The sequence below is a fragment of the Pomacea canaliculata genome, linkage group LG2 (assembly GCF_003073045.1).
Source record: "Pomacea canaliculata isolate SZHN2017 linkage group LG2, ASM307304v1, whole genome shotgun sequence".
NCBI classification, from domain to species: domain Eukaryota; kingdom Metazoa; phylum Mollusca; class Gastropoda; order Architaenioglossa; family Ampullariidae; genus Pomacea; species Pomacea canaliculata.
The window spans coordinates 12,061,202-12,074,784 of record NC_037591.1 but is presented as its reverse complement, the minus strand read 5'-3'; the positions used below and the strand labels follow the sequence as shown (position 1 = coordinate 12,074,784).

General features: G+C 40.7%; 2 protein-coding genes across 17 annotated transcripts in view; both read left to right on the top strand.

Annotated features, from left to right (window-relative positions):
* Positions 1-13,583, top strand: part of LOC112557059 (multiple epidermal growth factor-like domains protein 6) — a 59,710-nt gene that overhangs the window by 39,255 nt on the left and 6,872 nt on the right. For 11 of the 16 annotated variants that reach the window (XM_025226673.1, XM_025226679.1, XM_025226685.1 and 8 more), the window contains 4 exons: positions 2,777-3,037; positions 10,987-11,250; positions 11,583-11,846; positions 13,268-13,531. In XM_025226673.1, coding sequence (XP_025082458.1) covers positions 2,777-3,037; positions 10,987-11,250; positions 11,583-11,846; positions 13,268-13,531 — 1,053 coding nt within the window. Of the gene's footprint in view, positions 1-2,185; positions 2,450-2,776; positions 3,038-9,760; positions 10,025-10,553; positions 10,815-10,986; positions 11,251-11,582; positions 11,847-13,267; positions 13,532-13,583 lie in introns of all 16 variants that reach the window. The other 5 variants (XM_025226682.1, XM_025226676.1, XM_025226675.1 and 2 more) reach the window with 5 other exon arrangements.
* LOC112557067 (platelet endothelial aggregation receptor 1-like) lies at positions 4,762-8,661 on the top strand. The gene is made up of 9 exons (XM_025226694.1): positions 4,762-4,903; positions 5,177-5,438; positions 5,662-5,780; positions 5,988-6,049; positions 6,362-6,525; positions 6,789-6,878; positions 7,079-7,342; positions 7,709-7,979; positions 8,447-8,661. Exons 2-9 carry the CDS (start codon positions 5,285-5,287, stop codon positions 8,529-8,531), a joined length of 1,209 nt encoding a protein of 402 aa, XP_025082479.1. The 5' UTR covers positions 4,762-4,903; positions 5,177-5,284; the 3' UTR covers positions 8,532-8,661.

The following is a 13,583-nucleotide window of genomic DNA, read 5'->3' as shown; positions in this document are numbered from 1 at the left end:
TCGGTACGGTGACAACTGTGGCAGTCAGTGTAGGTGCAACGTCAGCAACACTGTGTCATGTCACCATGTCACTGGCAACTGTACCTGTAAACCAGGATGGACAGGACCAACATGTGATAATGACATTGATGAATGCACGTCACAAACACACAACTGCACCAGTCTGCAGGAGACGTGCAGCAACACCCCGGGTGGATACAGCTGCGCTTGCAACGATGGGTATCAGTACTACAATGCGTCCAGGGTCTGTGTGGGTAAGTCGTGAATTTTTATTTCAATGAATTGCCGTTGTACACAATTTGCAGTTTCTCCAAACATATCCTGACAGTCGGGCATTAGCGTGTGGCTTTGCTCAAATTCACGGAAAAAATAAATGAATACAAATTCGATAGTCTTTCTGTTGTTTTTTTTTCTTTCTAGTTTTTTCTCGTTCCCTCTGTTTGTCGTCTCCATCTCCCTCTCAAGTTCTATCGCTGGTGAACACATCAATGCACATATGTAAAAATACATCATGACTTATCCGACAACCCAATATACCCACGTTTGTTCTCTTACTTTTCTTCTCAGAATGACTCAGTTGATGACGATATGATGATAATATCATAATGAAATAATGAAGGATTGAGACATAATTTTTAAAAAAATCTTTATAATGAACGTAGCAGTTCTGATTTCTTCGCGCCATCTAACAATCCCGGATGTGCATAAACTATTTCCGTTTTCAAACTAATACATCTGCAACTATATATCATCAATTAGTCATAAACTATTATTATTCATCATTCTTTGTCCAGCTCCTGCTGGCTTCTGTTGTAGCTTGTATCAGCTCACGTTTGTCATTTCTCACAGAGTGTTTAGCGGGAACGTTCGGAAAAAGTTGTTCTTCAAGATGCCCCTGCGTCACCCAGAACACGCCAGCTGCAACAACGTTAACGGCAGCTGCACGTGCAACAGCGGGTGGAATGGAACGAACTGTGAGCAAGACATCGACGAGTGTGAACAAAGTCCTCCTCCTTCTTGTGTCGCCAATTCTACCTGTGTTAACACCAATGGCAGCTACCTGTGTGTCTGTAACCTGGCTATCAGACGCTACTAGATGGAAACTGTACAGGTGAGCATCTCGATATCATTGACGACAAAAAGGGAAAAAAGGGAAAATAAAGGAAAGAATATTTTCAGAGAGGCATCATTCTAACCAGAATGTCTTCATGTTCGTATGTGTGTATATGTATACAGTGGAACCTCGGTTAGCGAACGCCTCGGATAGCGAATATTTCGGTTATTTCGTTAAAAGTTTGTCTCGGATAGCGAACAAAATTTCGGATAACGCCACGTGAACCACACGTGACCGACCAGCGTGTCATCATTCGCGGTCGACACACAGTTACGATCAGTCGTTCCTTATCTGTGCGCATTCTTAAGTGATTTTTGTGCTTTATTTTAATAAGTTAGTCCTCAATCATGGCTCCAAAGAAGATTAGAGCAATTATAGTAGTGAGGTAATGACAAGGAAGCGGCCAACAAATGAATTGAAAAAGGAAATGATTTCAAAGTATGAAGGTGGCATGCGTCTGTCGGATATGTGATGTCGTAACCGAGTTTTACAAAAAGGCAGAAGGAACAGACATGGACAAGTGTTTTCCTTTAACTCAAATGACTCACCCGACTTTACAATGTCACGTGCTCATGGAGGGGAATCAAAGCAGTAATTTCGCCCCTTCCTCCCCACACCTGCTTCCAACCACGCATCAAAACGGCAAGTTTCTGATGTTTAAATGCGTTCATTAATGTTTTATGTTTTATTTAAACTTCATTTATATTGCATTATAACTGTTTTCATTACAAATATCTATATAGCCTGTAACTTTCAAATATTAGCGAGTCAACAGAGGCTTTAAATCTATTTCCTTATTTCTTATGAAAAAATTGTTTCATAACGAACATTCGGATAAACTTTCCAGAACGGATTAAGTTCGTTAACCGAGGTTCCACTGTATCTTAACTTTAATGAGTGCAGTGTGCAAAAAACATTATTTCTGGGATGAAAGTGAAGTGAATGTAACTACTGCTGGCCTATCGTCAAGCATTACTACATCCTTTGCTAACATGTCCATTTAACTATTTTGACAGTTGTACCCCAGAACTGTGAGGTTTATTTCCTTGAATTGTGGTTTGTTGCTGGCAGAGTGCGTCAATGGTACTTACGGCACTAACTGCAGCAAGCAGTGTCAGTGTAACGTCACCAACACTGTGTCATGTCACCATGTCACTGGCAACTGCACCTGTAAACAAGGATGGTCAGGAGCCACGTGTGATACAGATGTTGATGAATGTTCCTCAACCACACATAACTGCACAGGACTGCACGAGACGTGTAGCAACACTGTGGGTGGATACGACTGTGTGTGTGCTGATGGCTATCACTACAATGTCTCCATGGCCTGCGAGGGTGAGGCTTTCTTTGTGTTGCTTTGACTCAAGTTGTAAACAGCATCATTTCTTATTGCAAACAACCAGAATTTAAGAACATACGTTATTTATTTATGTTTTAAATCAGAAATGACCGACTGCTATCCACGCACATGTAAACCACCTCTTTTGTTTACCTCTTTCTGCTTACCTCTAAATCTCAGTTATTCTGTCTGTGACACTCATCCATTTCTCTCTTTCATTGTTTAACTGCTATACCTGAAAGTGATATCTGCACAAAACCTGGAATATTTTAGTGTATTTTAACAGCACGTTTGTAAACCATCTTTGTGGATCATTTGTGCAGCCTGCACTGGCAACACATTCGGTGCTAACTGCAGTGAGCATTGTGAGTGTAACGTCACCAACACCGTGTCCTGTGACCACGTGACAGGAAGCTGTAACTGTAGCAAAGGATGGGTTAGTGCCACGTGTAACATAAAAGATCTGTGTTCGAATCTCACACTCAACTGTACGGGAGACAAGGAGAGATGTAACAACACTGAGAACGGCCCCGAGTGTGTGTGTGAGGACGGGTATCACTACAACGCTTCCGGCGTGTGTGTGGGTAATGACATCACGTGCACAGACATCACATATACGAGCACATGTTCATACTTTTTCACAACTCACAAACGAGCTCTGTGACATCATAGTAAGTGCACTCGCCAAGCTTGTCTGTGTCTGTCACACGCATTCTTCACATCGAATGGCCGGGACAAGTGGTCCTCTGGAGACTTCAACCAGCCCTTTAAACCCCCAACATCTTCTATCTCAGTGAACGCAGAAGTCAAGCTAAATCTTCACTTTTGCGAGATCGATGGATACTAAAAATAGTATACAAGCTTTTATACCATAATCGAAAGGTCTCGTTAAATTTGAATTTTGACTTGAAATTTTTGAATCCCTGGTAAGGTTACTGCTCATGTTGTATTTATGACCTTTTGGTTTTGTCTTTTAAAACTTAATTAGATCCTTTCTGACTTATGGATGACACAAAGATGATTTGACACTCAGAAACACAGATACATGTATAAATTAAAAGAATTAAAAACATTGATAGCTTTTATAGTAACACTTTACGTCTAGTGTTATCTATTTTGTGATAGGCTTGATAAAAGTTATTTTATTTTTGATGATGATGATGAGGAGGAGGAGGAGGATGCATTATTACAGCGTGTCAACTGATGTTTTGTTCATAGAATGTGCGCCTAGAACCTACGGACCAAACTGTTCTCTGACTTGCACCTGCGTCACCAACAACACTGCCAGCTGCAATAACGTTAACGGCAGCTGCACGTGCAAAGGCGGGTGGAAAGGAACGAACTGTGAGCAAGACATCGACGAGTGTGCACACAGTCCTCCACCTTGTGTCGCCAACTCTACTTGTTTCCAACACCAACGGCAGCTACAACTGTGTCTGCAATACTGGTTACCTAACACTTCCCGATGGAAACTGTACAGGTATCTTAATGAGACTGATCATGATTATTTGCATACTTACTTTACTGTACATTAATTTTATATTTTTTTTCTTAACAAAGTAAAAAGAAAATGCATATTAAATCCAAAACGTTGAAAATATTTTTCAGTAGAACAATAATTGAAAAACAATACACAGCTTTAACAAACATTCACAAACTGATTACCAAATAAAATTCAATATATTCTATTTCAAAACTAAAGCTAAACTGCCGGTGTTTGTGTGTGGTTTTTCTGTAGAATGTACCAACAACTTCTATGGCCCTAACTGCAGTAGTCAGTGTCAGTGTAACGTCACCAACACTGTGTCGTGTCACCATGTCACTGGCAACTGCACCTGTCAGAGAGGATGGAAAGGTGCAACATGTAACACAGATATCAATGAGTGTTTAGCAAACTCTACTTGTAGTGGTCAACATAAAGTATGTACAAACACTCTCGGAGGATACTTATGCGAGTGTATGGACGGCTATCAGATGAATGCCTCCAGCGACTGCAATGGTGAGTTAAAGTTTTGCTTACTTTAATATGAAAAAAATACTTTGAAATAAAGTGATCATCATCTTCCATTCCTGTGACGGTCATTCGTCTCAGTCAAAACAAAGGAAAAAATATTTGTTCTCAATTTCTTATCATTAGACCTCATTTTAGCCTTTCATGTCACGTGATCCTTGTATTTTTCACTCAGTGTGTGTGACTGGAACCTTCGGGAAAAACTGCTCTTCAAACTGCACCTGCGTTACCCAGAACACTGACACCTGCAACAACATTAACGGCACCTGCACGTGCAAGAGCGGGTGGAATGGAACGAACTGTGAGAAAGACATCGACGAGTGTGCACACAGTCCTCCTCCTTCTTGTGTCGCCAACTCCACCTGTTCTAACACCAACGGCAGCTACCTGTGTGTCTGCAACTCTGGCTATCAAAATAGTTCAGATGGAAACTGTACAGGTGAGTTAACTGTGAAGTGCTGGATGAAGAATTTGGAAATGAAAAGGCTTGTAACAGTTATCAAGAAATGTAGAATGAAATGAGAACAATCTGAATTTTTTTTTTTTAGTGTTTTTCACATCTTAAGAGTTAGAATATTTGTGGGTTATTTATATTTATTTTCTTTAGCCTCTTCCTCACCATCCCATAGATCAAAACCTTTTTATCCATAATCAGGACAGGATACATAAACACTGCCTGTCGAGGGGTTAAATGTGGATTTGTTTGTACCAGAATGTACCAACAACACCTATGGCACTCAGTGCAGCAACCAGTGTCAGTGTGACATTGCAACACTGTGTCCTGTCACCATGTCACTGGCAACTGTACCTGTAAGCAAGGATGGACAGAATCACATGTGATACAGACATCGATGAGTGTGTGAAGAATACACACAACTGCAGTGGTCAGAACGAGATGTGTAACAACACTGCTGGCGGCTTTGACTGCGTGTGTGTGGACGGCTATCAGAGGAGTGCATCGGGCATCTGCATCGGTAAGTTGTATCGCATGTGTGATTTATGATCATAATATGTGTACACATTGTTGTGCATCGTCATTAAAGCTTCAATTTTAGTGTGGTGAATAATTATGACACCTACCCATGATGTATTTAGAGACAGATATAGAGCTATGGACATTGAGCTTATTTAGACGTAAATACTTCAATAGGTCTTAAAATGAGAACATTAACAACATGGCAATGTGTTTTTCTTAAGAAATGACCAAGGTGAATCTTACGATGACCTTAGCTGTGAATGTAAATTACACTCAGCATGAACTGGACAACACCTCATCGCCGGCCTTCACTGACCTGTCTTATGAGATCATTAAGGAGGTGAGTAAATTCAACGAGACCCATTGCTGTTTGTCTTTTTGCCTTCATACACTTTCCTTTTATTGTAAAGCTATCTCACAGTCTGTCACTACTTATAACTAATACCATTCATTAGGGATAAGCAATATCAGTGCATGTATAACATCAGTGTCATTGTTCCCAGCTAATGTCACTGTCATTGCCTTTAATGATATCATTTTGTTGCAGCTCTGGAAGAACTTAAAGAATGTGGAGCACAAGATTAAAAAAATCGTAATCATTTCCATACGGTGAGTCTTGTTGTGAGGCTTGTGACAAGTGCATGATTGTTGGTGAAGAAAAGTCCCTGTAGACCCTTAAATACATGTTCCCGCTACTTGACCTGACATGACCTCAGTAGACTTCTGGTCAGCCCTGAAAATGTTTTTGCAGCTTCTAACCTAGCATTGCTTGCTGAAACTGTGATCTTACAAAACTATTTACAAGTCTTATTCAGCTGGAATTATACTCGACGATTCAGTTTCGTGCTGTCTTTGACAGATAATTGTGACTCTGTGCCCTCATCTTTCAAGTGAGTTTTTTGTTGTGTTTTTTTTCCATAGTTTGGGAAGCGTCACATTCGAGGCTGTAGTCATCATAGATGACGTGTCAGATGAAGAAGCCGTCAACCAAGTTGCTCCTGCCCTTCAGACCCTTGCTCAGACCAACTTTACCATCTATAATGAAACGACGGAAGTCAGTTATTACATCGTCAATGTCATAGAAGGTATGATTGCTGTCCAGAGTCTTCAAACACATTGAAGCCATTTCAGCTTGAATCATTTCTCTCTTGTGTTTCACAAGTTAAAAGCAAAATCAAACTCATTTAAACTAGTCCTGTTCCAGTCTGCAGGCCTGTATTTCTAAGAGAATATTTCCTAACGTGTTACACACATGAAACATTTCTAGTTTGATTTAGTTTGGCGAAATTGTTTTACATTTTCTTATTTTCTCCATTTATTAGCATGTGAAATTTGTTGCACTGTGCAGGACCGAACGAGCGATGTAACAGCACCGGAGGAACAATCGAGTGTGTGTGTGAAGTCGGGTATCAGTACAACGCCTCTAGGGTGTGTGTGGGTAAGTGGATCACACAGTCAGTTTTTACTACCTTTTCTCTCACTCCGCCATTACAGTGTCACATGATCGCTTGTGCTATCCCTTAGTATACCTCACTTGTAATTATAACTTATCCCAAACAAATAAATAATAAAAGAATTTCACTGCATTACTCCATCCACCATTTCCCTTTGCCTCACAGAATCCTTGTATTTTTACAGCCTGCGCGAATGGAAACTTTGGGAAAAACTGTTCATCTACCTGCACCTGCATCACCAACAACACTGTCAACTGCAGCAACGTTGACGGCGCCTGCACGTGCAGAAGCGGGTGGACAGGAGGCAACTGTAGCGACGACATCAATGAGTGTACAACACACAGCTCCTCACCCTGTGTGGCCAACTCCACCTGTTACAACACCAACGGCAGCTACCTGTGTGTCTGCGACACTGGCTACCTAACACATGCAGACGGCAATTGCACAGGTGAGGTCACTTTACATAGTAGAGACTAGGAACAACAAAATGTTCAGAAATGTTCCTCATGAAGACTACAGCAAGATGTTTCTCTTGTACTGACTCACTGGCGGTCTTACTTGTTAACATATAAAATCGCTTTCTCTTATTTTTGTTGTTGATTAATTCTAATGGTCAGGATTTGAGTATATAGCAGATATTTACCCAATTTACACACATAAATAATGTCTACACGTATAATGAATATACCTTTATGATTGAATACAAGCGTTAGTGAGTATTGGGAAGGATATGTTTACGATGCAAAATCTCAACATCATGTAACAAATATCTGTAAAATATTATGGTTTCTGTCGTTAATTTTGCTTCTACCAGAGTGTATGAACAGCACCTATGGCACTAACTGCAGCAGGCAGTGTCAGTGTAATGTCACCAACACTGTGTCACCATGTCACCATGTCACTGGCAACTGCACCTGTAAACAAGGATGGACAGGATCCACCTGTAATGATGACCTGGATGAATGTTCATCAAACACACATAACTGTAGCGGGCCTCACCAGACGTGCATCAACACTGTGGGTGGCTTTACCTGTGTGTGTGCTGATGGCGTTATTTTACTACAATGCATCCATCGTGTGCGAGGGTGAGTTGGTTTTACGGCTACGCTTTTTCTCTTCTCCAAAAAAATATTATTAAAATGTGGTTTATTAAGAAGTGACAAATAATTATTAGCATCTAGAAATATAATTATAGGTAGTACAATTCTGAAGTAGAAATACGAAGCAATTAAATGCACATCGAGTCCATTTCATGTCCAATTTTCCACCTTCCCTCATTTCTCGTTTATCTAGAGTAAAGGGCCGACTTTCATTTCCTCTCTGTGTGCTCGCTAGTCAGCAGTCTTGTGTCTCTTTGCTTGGATTACCCTTACCTGCTTTTGTATCCTAATCTTTATAACACGATGTAAGCGTTGAGACACAAAACTAAAAGATCATCGTTACTATCATCACTGTATACACTATTTTAATTAGCAACACAGTTTTATTAGTTGTCCTCTGGCTCAGTGTACTGTCACGTTAGTGTCATGTGATCTGTATGTTTCACAAACAGCTTGTGCAGCGGAAGCATTCGGGAGAAACTGTTCCTCCCCTTGCACCTGCGTCACCAACAACACTGCCAGCTGCAACAACGTTAACGGCAGCTGCACGTGTAACAGCGGGTGGAATGGAACGAACTGTGAGAAAGACATCAATGAGTGTGAACAGCATCCTCCACCTTGTGTGGCCAACTCTACCTGTTTTAACACCAATGGCAGCTACCTGTGTGTCTGTAACACTGGTTACAAACAACTGTCAGATGGAAACTGTACAGGTGAGGTCACTATAGCTTGGGGTCAGGAGTGAACAAGTGTTCACAGCTTCTCTCCATCTCTTTCTACATATAATGAGAGTGTGCATGATAGTGTATATTCTTTTTGTGATTGTGAGCTTGTATGTACCTACATAATTATAAATTTTCATAACTTTTTACAGAGTGCACCAATAACACCTACGGCACTAACTGCACAAGTCCATGTCAGTGTAATGTCACCAACACTGTGTCATGTCACCATGTCACTGGCAACTGTACCTGTAAACAAGGATGGACAGAACCAACATGTGATACAGACATCGATGAGTGTTTGACACACAACTGCAGTGGTCAGTATGAGATGTGTCACAACACTGCTGGCGGCTACGACTGTGTGTGTGTCACCGGCTATCAGAGGAGTGCATCGGGCATCTGCATCCGTAAGTTGTCTCCATGTTTGGTGTAGGAGCATACACCTGAGTGTGCAGGTTTTCGAGATTATTTATGCACCTGCATTCACACGTCCTTTATTTCTAACGGAATGAATCTTTTGGCAATTATACCTGATGTATGTGCTTACAGATATATATTTATATATGTATAATTACTTTTTGACGTAATTACTTGCAAAGATTTAAAAGGTAGTCATTGTCAGTTAACCAAAACTTTGTTGTGTATGTCGATGGTAAGAGTACCTGTAAATAAAGATATGGTAAACAAATGTTTGACATAGACAAAGATGAGTGTTTATTGAACCGATATTACACTTGACAAGAAATATGTTTCAACAATGAAGATGAATTTAGTTGTGAATAAACTACATAGTATAGTGGTCTCCGAGAGTAAGATAATGATGCTGGTTTAGTTTTGTGACTCGTAGACAGCAAGAATGAACAGTTATTTTAGAAATAACAACACCATGCACAAATGCTAATATTTCATCATCATAACACGAATCAGCTCAAAGGTTATCACTAACCCGAGTCCTTTCATACTGGAATGTTTTATTTTACCTCAGTTAACAGTCTACTGTTTATCTGTTGCTTACATGGACAATTTTATATATCCACACAGCGTGTGCTACGGGAACTTACGGGAACAATTGCACTTCAAATTGTACCTGCATCACCAGTAACACGGCCAACTGCAGCAACGTTGACGGCGCCTGCACGTGCCACAGCGGGTGGACAGGAACAAGCTGTGAACGAGACATTGATGAGTGTACACAGAGTCCTCCACCTTCTTGTGTCGCCAACTCCACCTGTTCCAACACTAACGGCGGCTACCTGTGTGTCTGCGACAAAGGCTACCATTCACTTTTAGATGGAAACTGCACAGGTGAGCCTGTTGATTATAATTAAAATGTGACGACATAGCTAGCCTATCACTCTATCAACTACACCGAATGTTTGACGTAAGCTTCGGAAGGTTTCTTCGCAAAACTTGCTAATTGATGCCTATATCTAAGTCAATATGTTTTGACGAACAAGGGTTAGGATTAATTTCTTTTTATATTTCTACTTCCGGAATTTTTTTAAAGCTTTGAACTCATATTAATGTCTACATCCGTTTTAAAAATCGTATCTCTCTCTCACATACACAGGTATGTTGAAATCACATACCTGTTTAAGTAAGGTGCATTGGTTCTATCCTGTCTTCCTCACTTCCTTTTTCTTTATTTTGGTTGTTAACTCTTCTTACCTCGGGATTGATTTTGCATTTTTGGGTAGTTTACTGATCGCAGATCACTTTTCTTTCTCAAAAAATGTTAACACCTTCAATAGCATTGATTGCCTAGAATAAAACATATTAAGGATTTGGTTTATTTTTAAAAGTGAAATAAGGCCATACATGTATTCTTTTATAGCCTGTACTGGGAACACATTTGGTGCTAACTGCAGTGAGCAGTGTCAGTGTAACGTCACCAACACCGCGTCCTGTGACCACGTGACAGGAAAGTGTAATTGTGGCAAAGGATGGGATGGTACCACGTGTAACATAAAAGATCTGTGTTCTAATCATACACTCAACTGTACGGGAGACAAGGAGCGATGTAACAACACTGAGAACGGCGCCGAGTGTGTGTGTGAGGACGGGTATCACTACAACGCTTCCGGCGTGTGTGTGGGTGAGTGACATCACACAGGCAACAACCATTACAATGTTTGAAGAATAAGCCGGTGCTGCTGTCCGGTGGGTCTGTGTTGGTTGCTTCACTTTCAACATCTCTTTCATGCATATTTTGCAATATTCCACTATTACAGATTGTGTTATGTTATTGTTATTATTTTCAATAACAGAATGTTCGTCGGGAACTTACGGAGGAAACTGTTCTTCAACTTGCACCTGTGTCACCAATAACACTGTCAACTGCAGTAAGGTTGACGGCGCCTGCACGTGCAGAAGTGGGTGGACAGGAGGCAACTGTAGTGACGACATCAACGAGTGTACAGCACACAGCTCCTCACCCTGTGTGGCCAACTCCACCTGTTACAACACCAACGGCAGCTACCTGTGTGTCTGCGACACTGGCTACCAAACACATGCAGACGGCAACTGCACAGGTGAGGTCACTTTACATAGTTAGACACTAGGAACAAAATGTTCATAATTGGGCCTCATGAACACTATAGGAAAATGTTTCCCACACATTGACCCACGGACACATTTTTTAGTTTTTGTTGTTGATTAGTGCTCATGGTGAAGATTTTAGTATGTAGTAGATATATTCACTACTTACACCATAATATCATGTATATGCATATAATGAATATACTTTAATGATTGGTTACAAGCGTATAGTGAGTTTTTTTTAACGGAAATGTTTATTATCAACATCATATAACAAATATCCGTGAACTATTATGGTTCCTGTTGTTGCTTTTGTCTGTACCAGAGTGTGTGAACAACACCTACGGCACAAACTGCAGCAGTCAGTGTCAGTGTAACGTCACCAACACTGTGTCATGTCACCATGTCACTGCCAACTGTACCTGTAAACAAGGATGGTCAGGATCCAAGTGTAATGATGACCTGGATGAATGTTCATCAAACACACATAACTGCACCAGCTCTCACCAGATGTGTATCAACTCTGCGGGTGGATTTACCTGTGTGTGCGCTGATGGCTATCACTACAATGCATCCATGGTGTGCGACGGTGAGTTAGTTTTAATGCTTTGCTATTTTTTCTACTAGGAAAAGAAAATTATTAAAACTTTAAGTCACAGACAAAAACATCGAAAGATATGTTTATAGGGAGCGCATTTTCACTGTGTTAGTCAAAACAAATAAATTCACACGGAATCCATTTTCCGCAAAATCATTACCTCCCCCATTTCTTCTTTTCCTATAAGTGCATAAAGATCCTTCTTTCACTTTAACAAGAATAATAGGTTTTTATAGAGCTTTTTCTCATCATTGAAGGTAGGCTCAAAACGCTTTAGCAAAATCAAAAACACTAACATAAAAAGAATGGATGCTGGATCTTAAAAACAGTTGTAGACTATCTGGATATGTGTGACCTTCGCTGGTTCCAGTGTATAGCTGCCAGACACAGGAAACACTGTCAAACTGCATGATGACCACTTCTGATGATGATGATTGATTATTGATGATGATGATGATGATGATGATGATGATAAGAGTGACATTCACCTTGTTTTGTGACGTTGGTAGGAACGTGAGGTCAAAAGGACGACTAAGGTTCAGAATCAGATAACTGAGATTTGGAACAAGCACAATATTTGTTACTGATTTGTCAGACATGACTTTTGTCTCTCTTTAGTCTATTGTCGCTCTTTACCAGCGACTAGTTTTAAGAAAGACATAAGTACAGCAGTCAGGTCACAGGAAAGTGTAGACATAAGACATAAGTACAGCAGTCAGGTCAAAGGCCTCAAAACAAGTTAGCCTTTTTCAGCATCAGCATCAGTCACACTAGTCTCATCGACATATTTCACTGAGCTTCCTAGAAATACAAGATGCCAGTCATTGCAAACTGGTGTGTACTCCACACAAAGCCTGCTGTCATATCTCGACTGTGTAGCAGATGTAGAAAGGTAATCAGAGGTTGAAGTCGACACTGCCGGTGTGTACATCTAACATCTAAGTAATGGCAAGATGGCGCAGATGTGACGGTAGAATTAAATAAAATGACACAGAAAAGGATGAAAAGTTGCGCAGACACAGAAATCCATCCAGAATCGTAGCAAATATCGTAACAGATGCACTGATGAACACTAGACACAAAACTTCAAGCAGATCAACGGACAAATAAAAAATAAACAAAAAAAAAAAAACGGAGAGCAGTTACCCTTGACCCATTTAGGTGAAGGGACATTACTCTATGTACTCACTAGTCATTAGCATCATCTGCCCCTTTGCTTGAATGTCACCCAGGTTTATCTTTTCTTTTCAAATAAGAGCAAGATAAGAATTAATGCGCTATACAAATTTAACATCATCCTCACAATTATCGCTCTTCGCGTCTTCTTTATTTGCAAAGAAGTCCTATTAGTTTACCGTTGCCCTGGTCTACCGTCCCTGTTAGTGTCACGTGATTCTTGTGTTTTGAAACAGCGTGTGGGCCGACAGCCTTCGGGCGAAACTGTTCTCTGACTTGCCCCTGCGTCACCAACAACACTGTCAGCTGCAACAACGTTAACGGCAGCTGCACGTGTAACAGCGGGTGGAATGGAACGAAATGTGAGCAAGACATCAACGAGTGTGCACAAAGTCCTCCTCCTTCTTGTGTCGCCAACTCTACCTGTGTTAACACCAATGGCAGCTACCTGTGTGTCTGCAACACTGGCTATCAGACACTACTAGACGGAAACTGTACAGGTGAGGTCACTTTAGCTGAGGGTCGGGAGTGACGATCTGTTAACAGCTTTCC